Here is an 18,333-nt window from a genome sequence, read left to right on the forward strand (position 1 = left end):
ATTGATAATGTTCTATTTCTTGATCTAGGTGCTGGTTACATGGTGTATTTAGTTTGTATACTTTACTCACAGAGACGCACACTTATGATAAGTGCACTTTTACAAACATATAAAAATAAATATACATGTATTAAATAAGTGTATACATTATATATATAAATATATATAATATAGTAAACAAACAGATTTGCCTTTGAGACAAATCTGCCCTGCCACATGGTTTTATAAATAAAGCTTCACTGAAACACAGTCGTGCTCATTCATTTACATACTATTTATGACTGCTACTGCTACAATGGCAGAACTGAGCAGCTGACAGAGAGTGTATGGCATGTAAAGTGTATATAATTTACCATATGGCTCTTAAAATAATAAGTTGGTCAACTCTGGTTTAAATGAAACAAGACTCTACCAGTACCTCAGAATGAGGTTGTCTTTGGAGACAGGGCCTTTAATGAAGTTAAAATGAGGCTATTAGAGCAAGCCCTAATCCAATGTGACTAGTGTCCTTCTAAGAAGATAAAATTTGGACAGAGTAATGCTAGAGATGCACATGCACAAAGGAAAAACCATGTGAAGATACAATGAGAAGGTGACCAACTGCAAGCCAAGGAAAGAGGGCTCAGAAGAAACCAAACTGGCTGACACTTTGATCTAGGACTTCTAGCCTACAGAACCATGAGAAAACAAATTTCTGCTATTTAAGCCAACCAGTGAATGAATGAATGAATGAACGAATAAATGAGAGAAAGAAAGAAAGAAAGAAAGAAAGAAAGAAAGAAAGAAAGAAAGAAAGAGAGAGAGAGAAAGAAGGAAAGAAAGAAGACTGGCCATATACTGACAACCAAGCAGTCAGGCAGATGATGGGTATAATAGATTCCTTATAGTGTACACTCTATCTACTTCTATATACATTTGAAGGACATAAAAATTCCTCCCTTTAGGAAATTCAGAAAGCTTTATCCCTCTTATCAATGAATGTATAAGAAAGCTTAGAGTACTAAACATTCTACAAAAATAAACTGTTAAATCAGAGACAGCAGTAATCAAGAAGAGTCAGATTTAATGACAGTGGAAGCCACTAAAAGCATTTAAATTAATCAACTGAAAAAGTATTCGATGTAAATGTATGTGCATTCACAATAGACTTCTTGAAGGGGGAGAAGAGAAATATAATAAATAGAAGCAAAGGAGGATGAAAGAATGGAACACCTTATAAGTTAACTCAATCAACTACTGGATAATGATGATGAAGAGACTATTAGTAACATGGTAGTAATTCAAAGAAGGAAAGCTAACTGTGGATTAGGGATGTTGAAATTTGACAAGAAGGTGGTTAAACTGGATTTCGGAACGCTAGAAAATTTGGATGATCAGACAGGACCAGGAAGGGAAAAGAACAACAGGAAAATATAAGTGCAGACATGAGAATGGCATGAGTGGAATGAGAACAGGCAGACTGCCTATGAGAGAAGTCAGTACTCTGGGGTAATGATAGATAAGGTTCCTGGGTCAGCTGATAGGACTTGAATGAGAAGGAGATTTAGGAAGCAATAAGCAGTTTCCCAGCTTTTTGACAGGAAAGTTGCAAGATGAAAGCCTTTCAGGAAAACAAATGTGGCTTCATATCTAGGGAGAGTTGAAAAGAACCTAAAAACACTACTATAATAATTAGGAACACACGAGGGGGAAAGAGATAAGATAAGGAGAGTAAAAGAACAGGAAGAATAACAATCAATCAAGATTTGATTAAAATATCAAGAAAATGATGATTTTAACTGACATGGGTAAGATGTGTACAATAACATGGTAAAATGGTTAAGAGCATGGGTTTGGAGCCCGCGACTTGTGTTCTTGAACTGATTAGATGATTTTTTAGCTTTCAGCTGTGAGCAAGTTACTTAGCTTCTGTAAGCCCCAGTTTTCTTTTTGTATAAGGGGAATATACACCCTAGATTACTGTGAGGCTTACACATGTTAATATGTTGTTAGAAGAATGTGATACAAAGCTTGGTACCTATTAAGTTCTCCAAAATGGTAAATGTTATTATTAAGATGGAAGGAAGATCGATTTCAGAAAAAAAATACTAAATTTGACTTTAGAAACTCCTGAGTGTGAAGTAAGGATAGCAAGATTTGACTAAGACTTGAATTTCAAAAATCCGTCCAGGTTAACAATGGCTTAGACATTTACTGGGCGGGGTGTGTGTGTGTGTGTGTGTGTGTGTGTGTGTTATTTACAAGTTACTAGTGGCCGATAAAAACATAATCTGCATTATCTACAAATCATGAATTTCAAGAAAAGTATCACATGGAGTACTTACCTGCACATCAGGAGAAGTACTGTCCTGAGACAAAGTATAAAGGATTCCGACACAAGAATTCAAATGCTGAGAAGAACTTATCCCTCCTAAATATCTATGTAGGGATCCCAAAGCCAATGAGTATCCTGTTCTGGTAACCACATCCCTTGCTGATTTCAGTCTGTAATTATGGAAATAAACAATAGTTACTGAAAAAAACTAATGCATGCACACTGTCACTTAGGCAAAACCTTTTGTATGAATACCTGCAAAATTCAAAAATATGTTACTGATAAAAACATTTTGAAATAACCTGAAAGGTATCTTAAAAAGAAAAACATTTTAAATAAAAACATCTTCACATTTTTAAAGATTTAAGTATGAACAATTTCAATGTTTTTCAGAGATGCACACACTAAATTTATAAAACAAGCACTATTACTTTACTGTTAAGTCACTCTTTAAAAGTTCAAGTATAACCAACACACAATATGCTATTAGTTTCAGGCATACAGTGTAGTGATTTGACATTTTGATACATTATCAAAAGATCCCGACAATAAGTCTAGTTACCATCTATTACCATACAAATTTTCATCAATTTTATTGACTATATTCCACATGTTATACATGAGCTTCCCATGACTCATTTATTCCCTTCACCTATTTTGTCCCTCTTCCCCTGCTTCCTGTAACCAACAGTTTATTTCTTGCATCTATGACTTATTTTCTTTGTTCATTCATTTCTTTTCACAAGTAAGTGAAATTACATGGTACTGGTCTTTCTTGGTCTTATTTTACTGAGCATAATACACTCTAGGTCCATCCATGTTGTTGCAAATGGCATGATTTCCTTTTTTATGGCTGAGTAGTATTACACACACACCCATCTTCTTTATCCACTCATTTATTTTTTTTTTTTAACATTTATTTATTTTTGAGACAGAGAGAGACAGAGCATGAACGGGGGAGGGTCAGAGAGAGGGAGACACAGAATCTGAAACAGGCTCTAGGCTCTGAGCTGTCAGCACAGAGCCTGATGCGGGGCTTGAACTCACGGAGTGCGAGATCACGACCTGAGGTGAAGTCGGCCGCCCAACCGACTGAGCCACCCAGGCGCCCCTCCATTCATTTATTAATAAACACAGGTTGCTTCCATATTTTGGCTACTGTAAATAATGTAGCAATGAACACAAGGGTGCATATAGCTCTTTGCATAGCATGACCTAAAAAAAATTTTTTTTTAATGTTTGTTTATTTTTGAGAGACAGAGCATGAGCAGAGGAGAGGCAGAGAGGGATATACAGAGTGTGAAACAGGCTCCAGGCTCTGAGCTGTCAGCACAGAGCCTGATGAGGGCTCGAACTCACAAACCATGAGATCATGACCTGAACCGAAGTTAGGTGCTTAACTGACTGAGCCACCCAGGTGCCCCACAGCATGATTTTTTTTTTTTTTAAGCGTTTATTTATTTTTGAGAGAGAGAGAGAGAGAGAGAGAGAGAAAGAGAGAGAGAGAGAGAACATGAGAGGCAGACGGGCAGAGAGAGAGAGACGGAGACACAGAATCGGAAGCAGGCTCCAGGCTCTGAGCTGTCAGCACAAAGCCTGATGCAGGGCTCGAACCCATGGACTGAGAGATCATGACCTGAGCTGAAGTCGGATGCTCAACCAACTGAGCCGTCCAGGCACTCCTGCAGATAGTTCTCTGAATTGATGTTTTCATTTCCTTTGAATAAATAGAAGTGGAATTGCTGGATCAAATGGTATTTCTATTTTTAATTTTTTTAAGAACCTCTACACTGTTTTCCATAGTGGTTGTACCAATTATATTCCCACAGTGCATGAAGGTTCCCTTTTCTGCACATCCTCAACACTTGTACTATGTTTTGGATACAAACCAATTAGACAAGTGTGAGCTGATATCTCATGGTGGTTTTGATTTGCATGTCCCTGATGATTAATGATGTTGAGAATCTGTTAATGTGCTTGTTGGCCATCTGTATGCCTTCTTTGGGAAAAAATTTAATCACATCGTCTGCCTATTTTTTTTAAGTTTATTTTTATTTTTTTATTATTTTTAAATTTATTTATTTTTTAATTTCCATGCAAGTTAGCATATACTGCAACAATGATTTCAGGATTAATGCCCCTTACCCATTTAGCCCATCCTTCCTTCCTCAACCCCACCAGCATCCCTCTGTTTGTTCTCTGTATTTAAGAGTCTCTTATGTTTTGTCCCCTCCCCCCCGGTTTTTATATTATATTTGCTTCCCTTCCCTTAGGTTCATCTGTTTTGTATCTTAAAGTCCTCATATGAGTGAAGTCATATATTTGTCTTTCTCGGACTAATTTCGCTTAGGTTAAAACTCTCTACTTCCATCCACGGAGTTGTAAAAGGTAAGATTTCATTCTTTTTGATTGCCGAATAATACTCCATTGTGTGTGTATACATATATATAGATTTACATATAGATTTAGATTATATATATATACACACATATATATAGATTTATATATATATAGGTAGATTTATACACACACACACACACCACATCTTCTTTATCCATTCATCCACTGATGGACATTTGGGCTCTTTCCATACTTTGGCTATTGTTGATAGTGCTGCTATAAACATGGGGGTGCATGTGCCCCTTCTAAACAGCATACCTGTATCCATTAGATAAATACCTAGTAGTGCAATTGCTGGGTCATAGGGTAGTTCTATTTTTAACTTTTAAGGAGTTATATTTTTAACTTTTTAAGGAACCTCCCTACTGTATTTCAGAGTGGCCGCACCAGTTTGCATTCCCACCAGCAGTGCAAAAGAGATCCTCTCTCTACACATCCTCGCCAACTTCTGTTGTTGCCTGAGTTGTTCATGTTAGCCATTCTGACAGGTGTGAGGTGGTATCTCATTGTGGTTTTGATTTGTGTTTCCCTGATGATGAGTGACATTGAGCATTTTTCATGCATCAGTTGGCCATCTGGATGTCTTCTTTGGAGAAGTATCTATTCTTGTCTTTTGCCCATTTCTTCCCTGGATTATTTGTTTTTTGGGTGTTGAGTTTGGTAAGTTCTTTACAGATCTTGGATAATAACCCTTTATCTGATATGTCGTTTGCAAATATCTTCTCCCATTCTGTCAGTTGCCTTTAGTTTTGCTGATTGTTTCCTTTGGTGCAGAATCTTTTTACTTTGATGAGGTCCCAATAGTTCATTTTTGCTTTTGTTTCTCTTGCCACTGGAGACGTGTTGAGTAAGAAGTTGCTGTGGTCAAAGTCAAAGAGATTTTTGCTTGCTTTCTCAAGGATTTTGATGGATTCCTGTCTTATATTTAGGTTTTTCATCCATTTTGAGCTTAATTTTGTGCATGGTGTAAGAAAATGGCCCAGGTTCATTTTTCTGCATGTTGTTTTCCAGTTTCCCCAGCACCATTTGCTGAAGAGACTGTCTTTATTCCATTGGATATTCTTTCCTGCTTTGTCAAAGATTAGTTGGCCGTATGTTTGTGGGTCCATTTCTGGGTTCTCTATTCGGTTCCATTGATCTGAGTGTCTGTTCTTGTGCCAGTATCATGATGTCTTGATGATTACAGCTTTGTAATACAGCTTGAAGTCCGGGATTGTGATGACTCCTGCTTTGGTTTTCTTTTTCAAGATTGCTTTGACTATTCGGGTTTTTGTAGTTCCATACAAATTTTAGGATTGTTTGTTCTAGCTCTGTGAAGAATGCTGGTGTTATTTTGATAGGTACTGCATTGAATATGTAGATTGCTTTGGGTAGTATTGACATTTTAACAATATTTGTTCTATCCAGGAGCATGGAATATTTTCGCATTTTTGTGTGTGTGTGTCTTCTTCAATTTCTTTCATAAGCTTTCTATAGTTTTCAGTATATAGATTTTTTACCTCTTTGGTTAGGTTTATTCCTAGGTATTTTATGGTTTTTGGGGTAATTGTAAATGGGATAGGTTCCTTGATTTCTCTTTCTGTTGCTTCATTGTTGGTGTATAGGAATGCAACCAACTTCTGTGCATTGATTTTATATGCTGTGACTTTGCTGAATTCATGGATCAGTTCTAGCAGTTTTTTGGTGGAATCTTTTGGGTCTTTCATATACAGTATCATGTCATCTGCGAAGAGTGAAAGTTTGACCTCCTCCTGGCAGATCTGAAGGCTTTTTATTTCTTTGTGTTGTCTGATTGCTGAGGCTAAGACTTCCAATACTATGTTGAATAACAGGGGCAAGAGTGGACATCCCTGTCTTCTTCCTGACCTTAGGGGGAAAGCTCTGTTTTTTCCCGAGGATGATGTTAGTGGTGGGTCTTTCATATATGGCTTTTATGATCTTGTGGTATGATCCTTCTACCCTACTTTCTTGGGGAGTTTCTTATCAAGAAAGATGCTGTTTTTGTCAAATGTTTTCTCTGCATCTATGGAGAGGATCATGTGCTTCTTGTCCTTTCTTTTGACATGATGAATCACATTGATTGTTTTGTGGATATTGAACCAGCCCAGCATCCCAGTTATAAATCCTACTTAGTTGTGGTGAATAATTTTTTTAATGTATTGTTGGATCCAGTCGGCTAATATCTTGTTGAGGATTTTTGCATCCATGTTCATCAGGGAAATTCGTCTATAGTTCTCCTTTTTAGTGGGGTCTCTGTCTGGTTTTGGAATCAAGGTAATGCTGTCTTCATAGAAAGAGTTTGGAAGTTTTCCTTCCATTTCTATTTTTTTGGGACAGCTTCAAGAGAATAGGTGTTAATTCTTCTTTAAATGTTTGGTAGAATTCCCCTGGCAAGCCATGGGGTCCTGGACTCTTGTTTTTTGGAAGATTTTTGATTAGCAATTTGATTTATTTATTGGTTATGGGTCTGTTCAAATTCTCCTTTTCTTCTTGTTTCAGTTTTGGTAGTTTATATGTTTCTAGGAATTTGCCCATTTCTTCCAGATTGCCTATTTCATTAGTATATAATTGCTCATAATATTCTCTTATTATTGTTTGTATTTTGCTGTGTTGGTTGTGATCTCTCCTCTTTCATTCTTGATTTTATTTATTTGGGTCCTTTCCTTTTTCTTTTTGATTAAACTGGCCAGGGGTTTATCAATTTTGTTAATTCTTTCAAAGAATCAGCTTCTGGTTTCATTTATCTGTTCTGTTTTTGTTTTGTTTGTTTTTGTTTCGATAGCATTGATTTCTGCTCTAATCTTTATTATTTCCTGACTTCTGCTAGTTTTGCATTTTACTTGCTGTTCTTTTTCCAGCTCTTTAAGGTGTAAGGTTAGGTTGTCTATCTGAGACCTTTCTTCCTTCTTTAGGAAGGCCTGGATCGCTATATACTTCCCTCTTATGATTGTCTTTACTGCGTCACAGAGGTTTTGGGCTGTGGTGTTATCATTTTCATTGGCGTCAATGTATTTTTTAATTTCCTCTTTAACTTCTTGGTTAGCCCATTCATTCTTTAGTAGGATGTTCTTTAGTCTCCAAGTATTTGTTATCTTTCAACATTTTTTCTTGTGGTTGATTGTGAGTTTCATAGCATTGAAAATATGGTCTGAAAATATGCATGGTATGATCTCAATCTTTTTGAACTTGTTGAGCGCTGATATGTGTCCCAGTATGTGATCTATTCTGGAGAAGGTTCCATGTGCATTGGAGAAGAATGTGTATTCTGCTGCTTTAGGATGAAATGTTCTGAATGTATCTGTTAAGTCCATTTGGTCCAGCATGTGATTCAAAGCCATTGTTTCATTGTTGATTTTCTGTTTAGACGATCTGTTGATTGCTGTAAGGGGGAGGGGGTTGCAGTCCCCTACTATTATGGATTATTATCAAAGAGTTTCTTTCTGTTTGTGATTGATTTATATATTTGGGTTCTTCCACATTTGGAGCATAAATGCTTACAATTGTTAGGTCTTCTTGGTGGACAGACCCCTTAATTACGATATAATGCCTTTCTTCATCTCTTGTTACAGTCTTTATTTTAAAGTCTAGATTGTCTGATATAAATGTGGCTATTCCGGCTTTCTTTTGGTACCATTAGCATGATAGATGGTTCTACATCCCCTTACTTTCAATTTGAAGGTGTCTTTAGGTCTAAAGTGGGTCTCTTGTAAACAGCATATAGATGGATCCTATTTTCTTATCCATTCTGTTACCCTATGTCTTTTGATTGGAGCATTTAGTCCATGGACATTTAGGGTGAGTACTGAAAGATATGAATTTATTGCCTTTATGTTGCCTGTAGAGTTGGGAGTTTCTGGTGTTCTCTGGTCCTTTCTAGTCTTTCTTGCTTGTGGTCTTTTTTTTTTTTTCTCTCCCCTGTCTTTTCTGCCCTCAGAGAGTCCCCCTTAAAATTTCTTGCAGGGCTGGTTTAGTGGTCATGAACTCCTTTAATTTTTGTTTGGGAAACTTTTAATCTCTCCTTCTATTCTGAATGATAGCCTTGCTGGATAAATAATTCTTGGCTGCATATTTTTCCAATTCAGCACATTGAACATATCCTGACACTCCTTTCTGGCCTGCCAAATTTCTGTGGATAGGTCTGCTGCAAACCTGATCTGTCTTCCCTCGTAGATTAAAGACTTTTTTTCCCTTCCTGCTTTCATGATTCTGTCCTTTTCTAAGTACTTTGTGAATCTGAATATGATATGCCTTGTTGATGGTTTTTTGTTGAATCTAATGGGAGTCCTCTACTTCCTGGATTTTGATGTCTGTGTCTTTCCCCAGGTTAGGAAAGTTTTCTGCTATGATTTGCTCACATAACCCTTCTACTCCTTTTTCTATCTTCTGGGACCCCTATGATTCTGATTCCTTTTTAATAAGTCACTGATTTTCCTAATTCTTTTTCTAATTTTTAATGTTTATTTATTTTTGAGACAGAGACAGTATGAGCAGCGAAGGGGCAGAGAGAGAGGGAGACAAAGAATCTGAAGCAGGGTCCAGGCCCTTAGCCTGACACGGGGCTTGAACTCACGAACTGGGAGATCATGACCCGAGGCAGAGTTGGACACTCAACCAACTGAGCCACTCAGGAGCCCCTGATTTTCCTAATTCTCAAATCGTGTTCTTTTGCCTTAGTCTCCTTCTTTTTTTCTGCTTCATTATTCTCCATGAGTTTGTCCTCTATATCGCTGATTCACTGCTCTGCCTCATCCATCCTTGCTGCTGTGGCATCCATTCGAGATTGCAGCTCAGTTATAGCATTTTTTATTTTATCCAGACTAGCTTTTACTTCTTTTATCCACAGAAAGGGATTCGAATCTATTTTCAACCCCAGCTTGTATTCTTATTATTCTGATTCTAAATTCTGTTTCACACAACTTGCTTGTATCTGTGTTAAGTCCCTGGCTGTCGTTTCTTCTTGCTCTTTCTTCTGGGGTGAATCCCTTCATTTCATCATTTTAAAGGAAGAAAAGGAATTAATTAGGTAAAAGAAAATTAAAATTAAAAAATTAAAAACAACACACAAAAAAATCAAGTAAATAATGCTAGATTGTAGGTGTGTTTTGGTCTGGTTGTTGAAAGGAGATTGATTAGAGAAAAAAGGGAAAGATAAGAAAAAAAATGGAAAACGTTTGAAATTTGAAAAAGTGAATACAATGAAACAATATTTTTAACAAAAATTGAAAATAAAAATAATTTTTTTCTTTCTGTACTGAAGAATAAGAAAAATAAAAAAAATTGAATAGATGGACCAGTGAAAAGACTGAAATACGATAAAAATTACATCAGTTTCCCCTAGAAGACAAACTACAAAGCACTTTATAGTCTGTAAACTAAGCAGGCAGAAAGACTTGTGTTCCTGAAGAGCGAGGTTGGCCTAGATGGGTGGGTGGAGCTTAGTGTAACAGCTCCATTCTCCACTAGATGGCACTGCTTAGCTTACTGGGGTGGATTGCTGTGGTGCTTGCAGGTGTATCCACACATGCACGGGAGGCGTGAAAAAGGCATCACCCAGCTACCCAGTCTCTAGTATCAGAATTCTGTTCTCCTCAACCATCAATCACACACCCGTCCTTTTGTCTGTGGCTTCCTTCTACACCCCACTTATACAGTCCGTGACCAAGCCATCAGGTTGCCCGGTGGCAACTCCCTCTTGAGTTTTATCTCAGATGTGGCTGTGTTTCCCAACCCCTCACTTCTGAGGGACTGCGGCTTTGGCCCATTCTGATCCTCTGGGGGAGAGTCTCTTAGAGAAATGGCCAGGTGCCCATCCACCCCCAGAAACGTTCGTGGGACCGTGCTGCTGCTGATGACCAGAGACTGCAGCTGGGTGCAAGCCTGCTCCAGAAAAAGTTCATGCGAACATGTAGCAGTGTTTCAGGGATTTTGGTAAATCACAACACACATCTGGCACCAGGTTTCCCCTTAACATCCTGTTCTAGCACCAGTGAATCTCTGGGGTCTGCTGGCATCTTTGCCTGCGGGGTGGCCACAGAGCCTCTACCAAATGTCTTCTTAGCAGGGGAACCACCTCTCCCCATGTGACCCAAGGATCCCTCAGACTTCACTCTCTGCTCCTGGGGATTTGCCCTACCCCCCCAGAGCTCCTCCAGGTATCAAGCTGCGGAGTTTCCGATTCTGTGCTCCTCCTGTTTACAGAGTCTTAATGGAATTTAAACCCTCTCCTTTCTCTCTTTTTTGTTCAGTCCCAGTGGCTGTTTACACTTTTCCACTTTCTCTCCAGCTGCTTTTGGGGGAGGGGAGTGCTCTTCCCGTACTCTCCTCCTCCCCCCACCCTTCATCTCCGTCCTCTCTCCGCAAGCAAAAACAGCTCCTTGCCCTCCGCAGCTTCTCTCTACCCCAGTTCACCTGTCTGTGCTGCATACCTGCTATGTTCTGTGGTTCAGGTGGTGCAGATTGTTGTTTTAATACTCAAGTCAGTTTTCTAGGTGCGCAGGATGGTTTAGTGTTGATCTGGCTGTATTTCATGGATGAGAAATGCAAAAAAAACTTCCATGCTATTCTGCCATCTAGTCCCCTGCCCATTTTTAAATCAGGGTTTTTTTTGACATGAAATAGAAGTTCTTTATATATTTTGGATATTAACCTCTTATCAAATATATGATTTGCAAATATCTTCCTCCATTCAGTAGGTTCCCTTAGGTTTCCTTTTTTTTGTTGATGTTTTCATTCATTGTACAAAAACTTTTCAGTATGATGTAATTCCATTTGTTTATTTTTGCTTTTATTGGGATTGCCTGAGGAAACTGACCTCCTTCCCCCAAAATATTGTTAAGACTAATGTTTTCTTCTAGGAGTTTTATGATTTTAGGTCTTACTTCAAGTCTTTCATCCACTTTGAATTTATTTTTGTAAACAATGTAAGATAGTGGTCCAGTTTCAATCTTTTGCATGTAGTTATCTTCTTTTCTCAACACCATTTATTAAACAGACTGTCTTTCCTTATTTCCTTATAGTCCTAATTGACTATATATGCTTGTATTTATTTCTGGGCTCTCTATTCCATCATGCTGATCTGTGTGTTTGTTTTGTGCCAGTAACATACTATTTTAATTACTCCAGGTTTGTAGTACAGTTTGAATCAGGGAGCACATCTCCAGCTTTGTTCTTCTTTTTCAAGACTGCTTTGGCTATTTGGGATCTTTTGTGGCTCCACACAAATTTCAGGATTTTTTGTTCTAGCACTATGAAAAATGTCATTGGTATTTTGACAGGGATTACACTGAATCTGTAGAGTGCTTTGGGTAGTATGGATATCTTAACAAATTAAATCTTACAATCCATGAGCACAGCGTGTGTATGTGTGTATGCATAAACGCACACATATGGGATGCTTCGTGAATTTGCATATCGTCCATGGGGAGTATGGTATATCTTTTCATTTATTTGTGTCATCTTCAATTTCTTTCATCAATGTCTTACAGTTTTCAGGGTACAGGTCATTCAGTTCTTTGGCTAAATTTATTCTTAGGTATTTTATTCTTACTGACAATACTAATTGAGATTGTTTCCTTAATCTCTTTCTGGTAACTTGTTATTAATGCAAAGAAACTGATTTCTGCATGTTAATTTTGTATCCTGTGAGTTTATTGAATTCATTTAATTCTAATGGTTTTTGGTGGAGTCTTTAGGGTTTTCTATATACAGTATCATGTCATCTGCAAACAATGACAGTTTTCCTTCTTCCTTTCCAATCTGGATGGCTTTTATTTCTTTTTCTTGTCTAATTGTGTGGCTAAGACTTCCAAAACTAAGGTGAATAACAGTGGAGAGAGTGGGCATCCTTGTTTTGTTCCTAATCTTAGAGCAAAAGCTTTTAGCTTTTCACTGTTGAGTGTTAGCTGTAATGCTGAGGTATGTTCTTTCCATACCCACTTTGTTGAGAGCATTATTAAGTTGCATTTAAAAAATGCACATTGCTGAGACACTTTATTTCCATACAAAGAGACTTTGGGGGTACATGGGTGGCTCAGTCAGTTAAGCCTCTGATTCTTTATTTCGGCTGAAGTCACTATCTCATGATTTGGGAGATCTATCCCTGTGTTGGGCTCTGTGCTGACAGCATGGAGCCTGCTTAGGATTCTCTCTCTTCTGCGCTCTCTCTGCTCTTCTCCTGCATGTGTCCTATCTCTCTCAAAATAAACATTAAAAAAAAAAAAAGAACTTTGATTTTAAAATTAAATACAGCAAGAAAAATCAATGTTTACTAGTTTTATTATGCATTCTGTGCTAATTTAAGTGTTTTCCATTTAGTCCTTTATTTATTTATTTTAAAAAATATTTATTTATTTAAGTAATCTCTACACCCAATGTGGGGCTTGAACTCACAACTCTGAGATCAAGAGTCACATGCTCCTCTGAATGAGCCAGCCAGCCGCCCCTATGTTCAGTCCTTTTTTAAAAAAATTTTTATTTATTTATTTTTGAAAGAGAGAGAGAAAGAGCGTGCGCCCATGTGCACAAGCAGGGGAGGTGTGCTATCTGTTTAGAGCACGACGTGGGGCTCGATCCCACAACTCTGGGATCACGACCAGAGCTGAAATCAAGAGTCAGATGCTTAATCAACTGAGCCACCCAGATGCCCCTACATTTAGTCCTTTAATCCTCCCAACAACTTTGAGATTTACACTATTATCAGTTACTTTTTACAGATGAGAACAGAATGATATCCAAAGTAACTCTTACTAAGTAACCATTACATGAAGATTGGGATTTGAACTAAGTTAGTAATCTAACTTTAAACTTCAAACTCTTGACCAAATCAGACACATATATTCAGTAGACTGGAAGGTGAAAGTGCTATATTTATTATCTCATTTATCTTAACATTCTCAAGCAGGTGGCGTAGTACTGACAACCTTCTATTTGAAATAGAGGAAAACGAGCTGTGGGGTTTGCTCTCTACTCATGATCTCAGAGCTAGCAAAAATGAAAACATAGTTTGTTTCCTGATGATGAAAACCTAGACTTTACTCTTTCCAGTACATTGTTATTACTACCTATTATCTATATTTTACATGATAAAATTCCCTAAATTTCTTAGTCCCATCGTCCATTCCAGGGATGGCCAATTATACTACTCATATAGTGATGTTTCTCTTATTAAATAAAAACTAAAGCCAAAGTAATAATAGTTCTATATTCCAAGATGAGCAGACAAAGGGGAGGCTAGCCTTCATATAAAGTATCCATGTTTATCAATTTTTTTCTGAATTAATTCCCAGAATGGAGTTTCACTAGTTCCAAAAAATCAACAATCTATACCCAGTTTTGACAGATAGTCTCTGCATATTAAAGAAATTCACTTACTTGTCAAAGCTAACTTGAGCTAACGCAGCAGTAAAAGCTCCATCATCAACCACTTGGGCTAATCTAGCCCATGCCTCTGCAGCTGCACATCTCAAGAGGGGGTTGGGACTTTCTAGGGCTCCCATCACCAGTGCCACGGCAAGTCTTCTCATTTCTTCTGGACCCAAGTTTCCCTTGGAGCCAGCTAAGTACTGAAATATGTAAAGAACAATCTAAACTTACAACTGTAATAAATTTTCCAATCCAGTTTGGAATATATATTCTGGTTGACTAAAGATGTTCATACTTGGATTACTATTTAAACATAAACATACACACACACACACACACACACACACACACACACACACAAATTTGATTTTTCACAAGGTTCTTCAGAATTAAAAAAATTGTTTTTAATGTTTATTTATTCTTGAGAGAGAGAGAGAGAGAGCGAGCGAGCGAGCATGAGAGGGGACGGGGGAGAGAGAGAGGGAGACACAGAATCTGAAGCAGGCTCCAGGCTCAGAGCTGTCAGCACAGAGACTGACGCAGGGCTCAAACCCATGAACTTGTGACCTGAGCCAAAGTCAGATGCGTAACCAACTGAGCCACCCAGGCGCCTCAAAAAGTTAAGAATTTTAAACCTCTAGGCAAGCAACTGTCACTACAGTATGTATGTATTCAGAAGAACATTAATAGGAATTTCCATAATATAACCAATGAAGCATATTATATTTTAGTTAGAAACATTTAAGTCATAAATGCAACAAGCCAGATTTGGCCCAGAGGCCACAGTCTGCCAATCCCTGATACAGGATATTAGGCTGAGTAGGTTAAAGCATGGTTCTAAGCCAAGATTCTAGGTTTAATTTCTGACCAACAACTTTTACACAGAGAAAAAGTAAAAGGGGGATTATAAATCCTGAAACATTTTCATCAGGAGACTAAGAAAAAAGGGAGGAAAAAAAAAAGCAGCAGTTCTTTCAAGACACCCTCCTCAACCTATTTAACCATACTTAGAAAAAAAAATCAAGCAAACATCTGAATTTAAAAACAGAATTACCTTCAAGAAGCTAGAGAGTGAAGAAACAACATGTAACTGAACTACTTGTTGACGAGCTCCTTTTGTGTGCTTTATACTGTCCAAAAGTTGTTCCAGTATAAGAAGCCTAAAATCAGAAACAAGATTTAACAGCAAATAGTATGACATTGGGTTTGTTAATTAAGTAAGTGAAAGGACATTTCTGAGTATCTATTGCTAATTTGTTTTGTTGTGTTATTTTGTGGCAACTGCTAAAATGAGATAAACTATTGCTGAATATTCTAAAACATTTTAAGAAAATATAAAAAATACAAAAATATTTTGGTTATGTGTCATTCTGACAGTGGTGGAGAAGTATTATTATTATTTTTGTTTATTTTTGAGAGAGAGAGATAGGGAGCATGTGCAGCAGAGTGTGCTAGTGGGGAAGGGGCAGAGAGAGAGAGGGGACAGAGGATCTGAGGCAGGCTCTGTGCTGAGAGCCCAAACTCACAAACTGCAAGGTCCTGACCTGAGGGGAAGTCAGATGCTTAATCAATTGAGCCACCCAGGTGCCCCAGGGGGAGAATTTTAACAAAAGTATCACTTAATAAATATTTACTGGGCAAATTCTGCTATCTCACTATTTTCTAAACAAAGGATAATCTTTTTTTTCCTTTTAAAGTAAACTCTATGCCCAACATGGGGCTCAAACCCACAATCCCAAGATCAAGAGTTGCATGCTCTACTGATCAAGGCAGCTAGGTGTCCCTAAATAACACGTATCTTAAAAGTTACTTGCAGCTGGGGAGCCTGGGTGGCTCAGTCAGTTGAGTATCTGACTCTTAATTTCAGCTCAGGTCATGGTCCCAGGGTCTGGGATGGAGCTCTGTGACCAGATCAACTCTGCGTTGAGTGTGGAGCCTGCTTAAGATTCATTCTCATGCTTGCGATCTCTCTCTCTCCCTGGCTCCTCTCCCCAGCTCAAGTGCGTGCTCTCTCTCAAAAAAGTTAACTTGCAGTAACCATTTTGTTCTTAATAGGACTTAACTGGATTCAAATACATTGATTCATTTCAAAGGCAGCACCCACTTATGTCATCCATAGGTAATGACAATTAACACAGCCCTTTCAGCCCCCAACTATACTTTAAAAATGTACTTGGTATCATACTATATATTAACATAATTTTAACTCCTGTATTTCTCATTTAACATTACTTCCTTAGCACCTGTCAAATCATTCTTATTCTTTGGTAACTTTCACGAAGTCAAATTTTACTATGCACATGCATTACAATTTGTTCAATCATTCTCCTGATGGAGACAGCAATTTTCCAGTTTTCACAATTCTAACTATGATGGATATATACATTATTTTTGGTCTGGGGTTGAATGTGTCCATTAGCTATTTATGTAGCTTCTGTGAATTGTTTTACATTCCCTTACAACACAGGGCTTTTATTTAATTATTTTATTTGCTATTTTTTAATTGAAAGTTCAGTTGACATAGGATGTATTAATTTCATGGGAATGCAAGCTGGTGCAGTCACTCTGGAAAACAGTATGGAGGTTCCTCAAAAAACTAAAAATAGAACTATCCTGCAACCCAGCAATTGCACTACTAGGTATTTATCCATGGGATACAAGTGTGTTGTTTCGAACCCCCATGTTTATAGCAGCACTGTCACCAATACCCAAAGTATGGAAAGAGCCCAAATGTCCATCGATGGATGAATGGATAAAGAAGATGTGGTATATATATATACAATGGAGTATTACTCGGCAATCAAAAAAATGAAATCTTGCCATTTGCAACTACATGGATGGAATTGGAGGGTGTTATACTAAGTGAAATTAGTCAGAGAAAGACAAAAATCATATGACTTCACTCATATGAGGACTTTAAGAGACAAAACAGATGAGCATAAGGGAAGGGAAACAAAAATAATATAAAAACAGGGAGGGGGACAAAACAGAAGAGACTCATAAATATGGAGAACAAACTGAGGGTTACTGGAAGGGGTGTGAGAAGGGGGATGGGCTCAATGGAAAAGGGGCATTAAGGAATCTACTCCTGAAATCATTGTTGCACTATATGCTAACTAATTTGGATGTAAATTTAAAAAAATAAAAAATAAAATTTAAAAAAATTTTTTAAAAAAGGATGTATTAATTTCAGTGTATAACAAAGGGATTTGACATTCATATGCATTATGAAGTGATTATCACCATTAAGTCTGGTTACCATCTGTCACCATACAAAATTATTACAATATTATTGACTATATTCCCTATGCTTTATTTTCATCTCCATGCTTTATTTATTTTATAACTTGAAGTTCAGACCTCTTAATCCCCTTCACCTATTTTGCCCATCCTGTGCCATCCCCCTCCCTTGTAGCAATCATCAGTTTGTCCTCAGTATGTATGTATGTATTTGAAGTTCATTTATTTATTTAAAGAGAGAGAGAACACAACAGGAGAAAGGCAGAAAGAGAGAAGAGAGACAGAGAGAGAGAAAGAAAGAAAGAGAGAGAGACCCAAGCAGGATGCGGGGCTCAATCCTACAATCCGAGAGATCATGACTTGAGCCAAAATCAAGAGTCGGATGCTTAACTGAATCACCCAGGTGCTCCTGTTCTCAGTATTTATGAATGTGTTTCTGTTTTGTTCTATTTGTTTGTTTTGTTTTTTAGATTCCACATATAAGCAGCACAGGGCTTTTAAATCCTTATGATGAGATTAAAGATAGGTAAGCATAAAATAAACCACCCCAATATTACACTATTATCTCCAAGGTTTTAAAAACATTTCTCCTAAAAGTTACAGAGAGGAAAGGAGGCAAACCATAAGAGACTCTTAAATACTGAGAACAAACTGAGTGTTGATGGGAGGCAGGCAAGAGGGGAAAGTGGGTGATGGGCATTGAGGAGGGCACCTGTTGGGATAAGCACTGGGTGTTGTATGCAAACCAATTTGACAATAAATTATATTTAATATGAAAACAAACCAACAACAACAACAACAAAAAAAAAACACTGCCTCTGGGGCACCTGGGTGGCTCAGTTGGTTAAGCATCTAACTTTGGTTCAGGTCATGATCTTACAGTTCGTGGTTCAAGCCTCACATTGGGCTCTGTGCTGACAGCTCAGAGCCTGGTGTCTCCCTCTGTCTCTGCCCCTCTATCATTCTATGGAGGCAACAAAGCCTAAGTCAAGTTCTCCAAATGGCACTAAAAAAGACTG

General features: G+C 37.7%; 1 protein-coding gene across 4 annotated transcripts in view; it reads right to left on the bottom strand.

The window, feature by feature from the left end:
- HEATR5A (HEAT repeat containing 5A) overlaps nt 1-18,333 on the bottom strand; it is a 126,369-nt gene that overhangs the window by 54,762 nt on the left and 53,274 nt on the right. For all 4 annotated transcript variants that reach the window (XM_042989514.1, XM_042989513.1, XM_042989512.1 and 1 more), the window contains exons 17-19: nt 15,129-15,234; nt 14,084-14,274; nt 2,325-2,484 (exon numbers count right to left, since the gene is read on the bottom strand). In XM_042989514.1, coding sequence (XP_042845448.1) covers nt 2,325-2,484; nt 14,084-14,274; nt 15,129-15,234 — 457 coding nt within the window. The remainder of the gene's footprint in view (nt 1-2,324; nt 2,485-14,083; nt 14,275-15,128; nt 15,235-18,333) is intronic.

Source organism: Panthera tigris, chromosome B3, assembly GCF_018350195.1.
Source record: "Panthera tigris isolate Pti1 chromosome B3, P.tigris_Pti1_mat1.1, whole genome shotgun sequence".
NCBI lineage: Eukaryota > Metazoa > Chordata > Mammalia > Carnivora > Felidae > Panthera > Panthera tigris.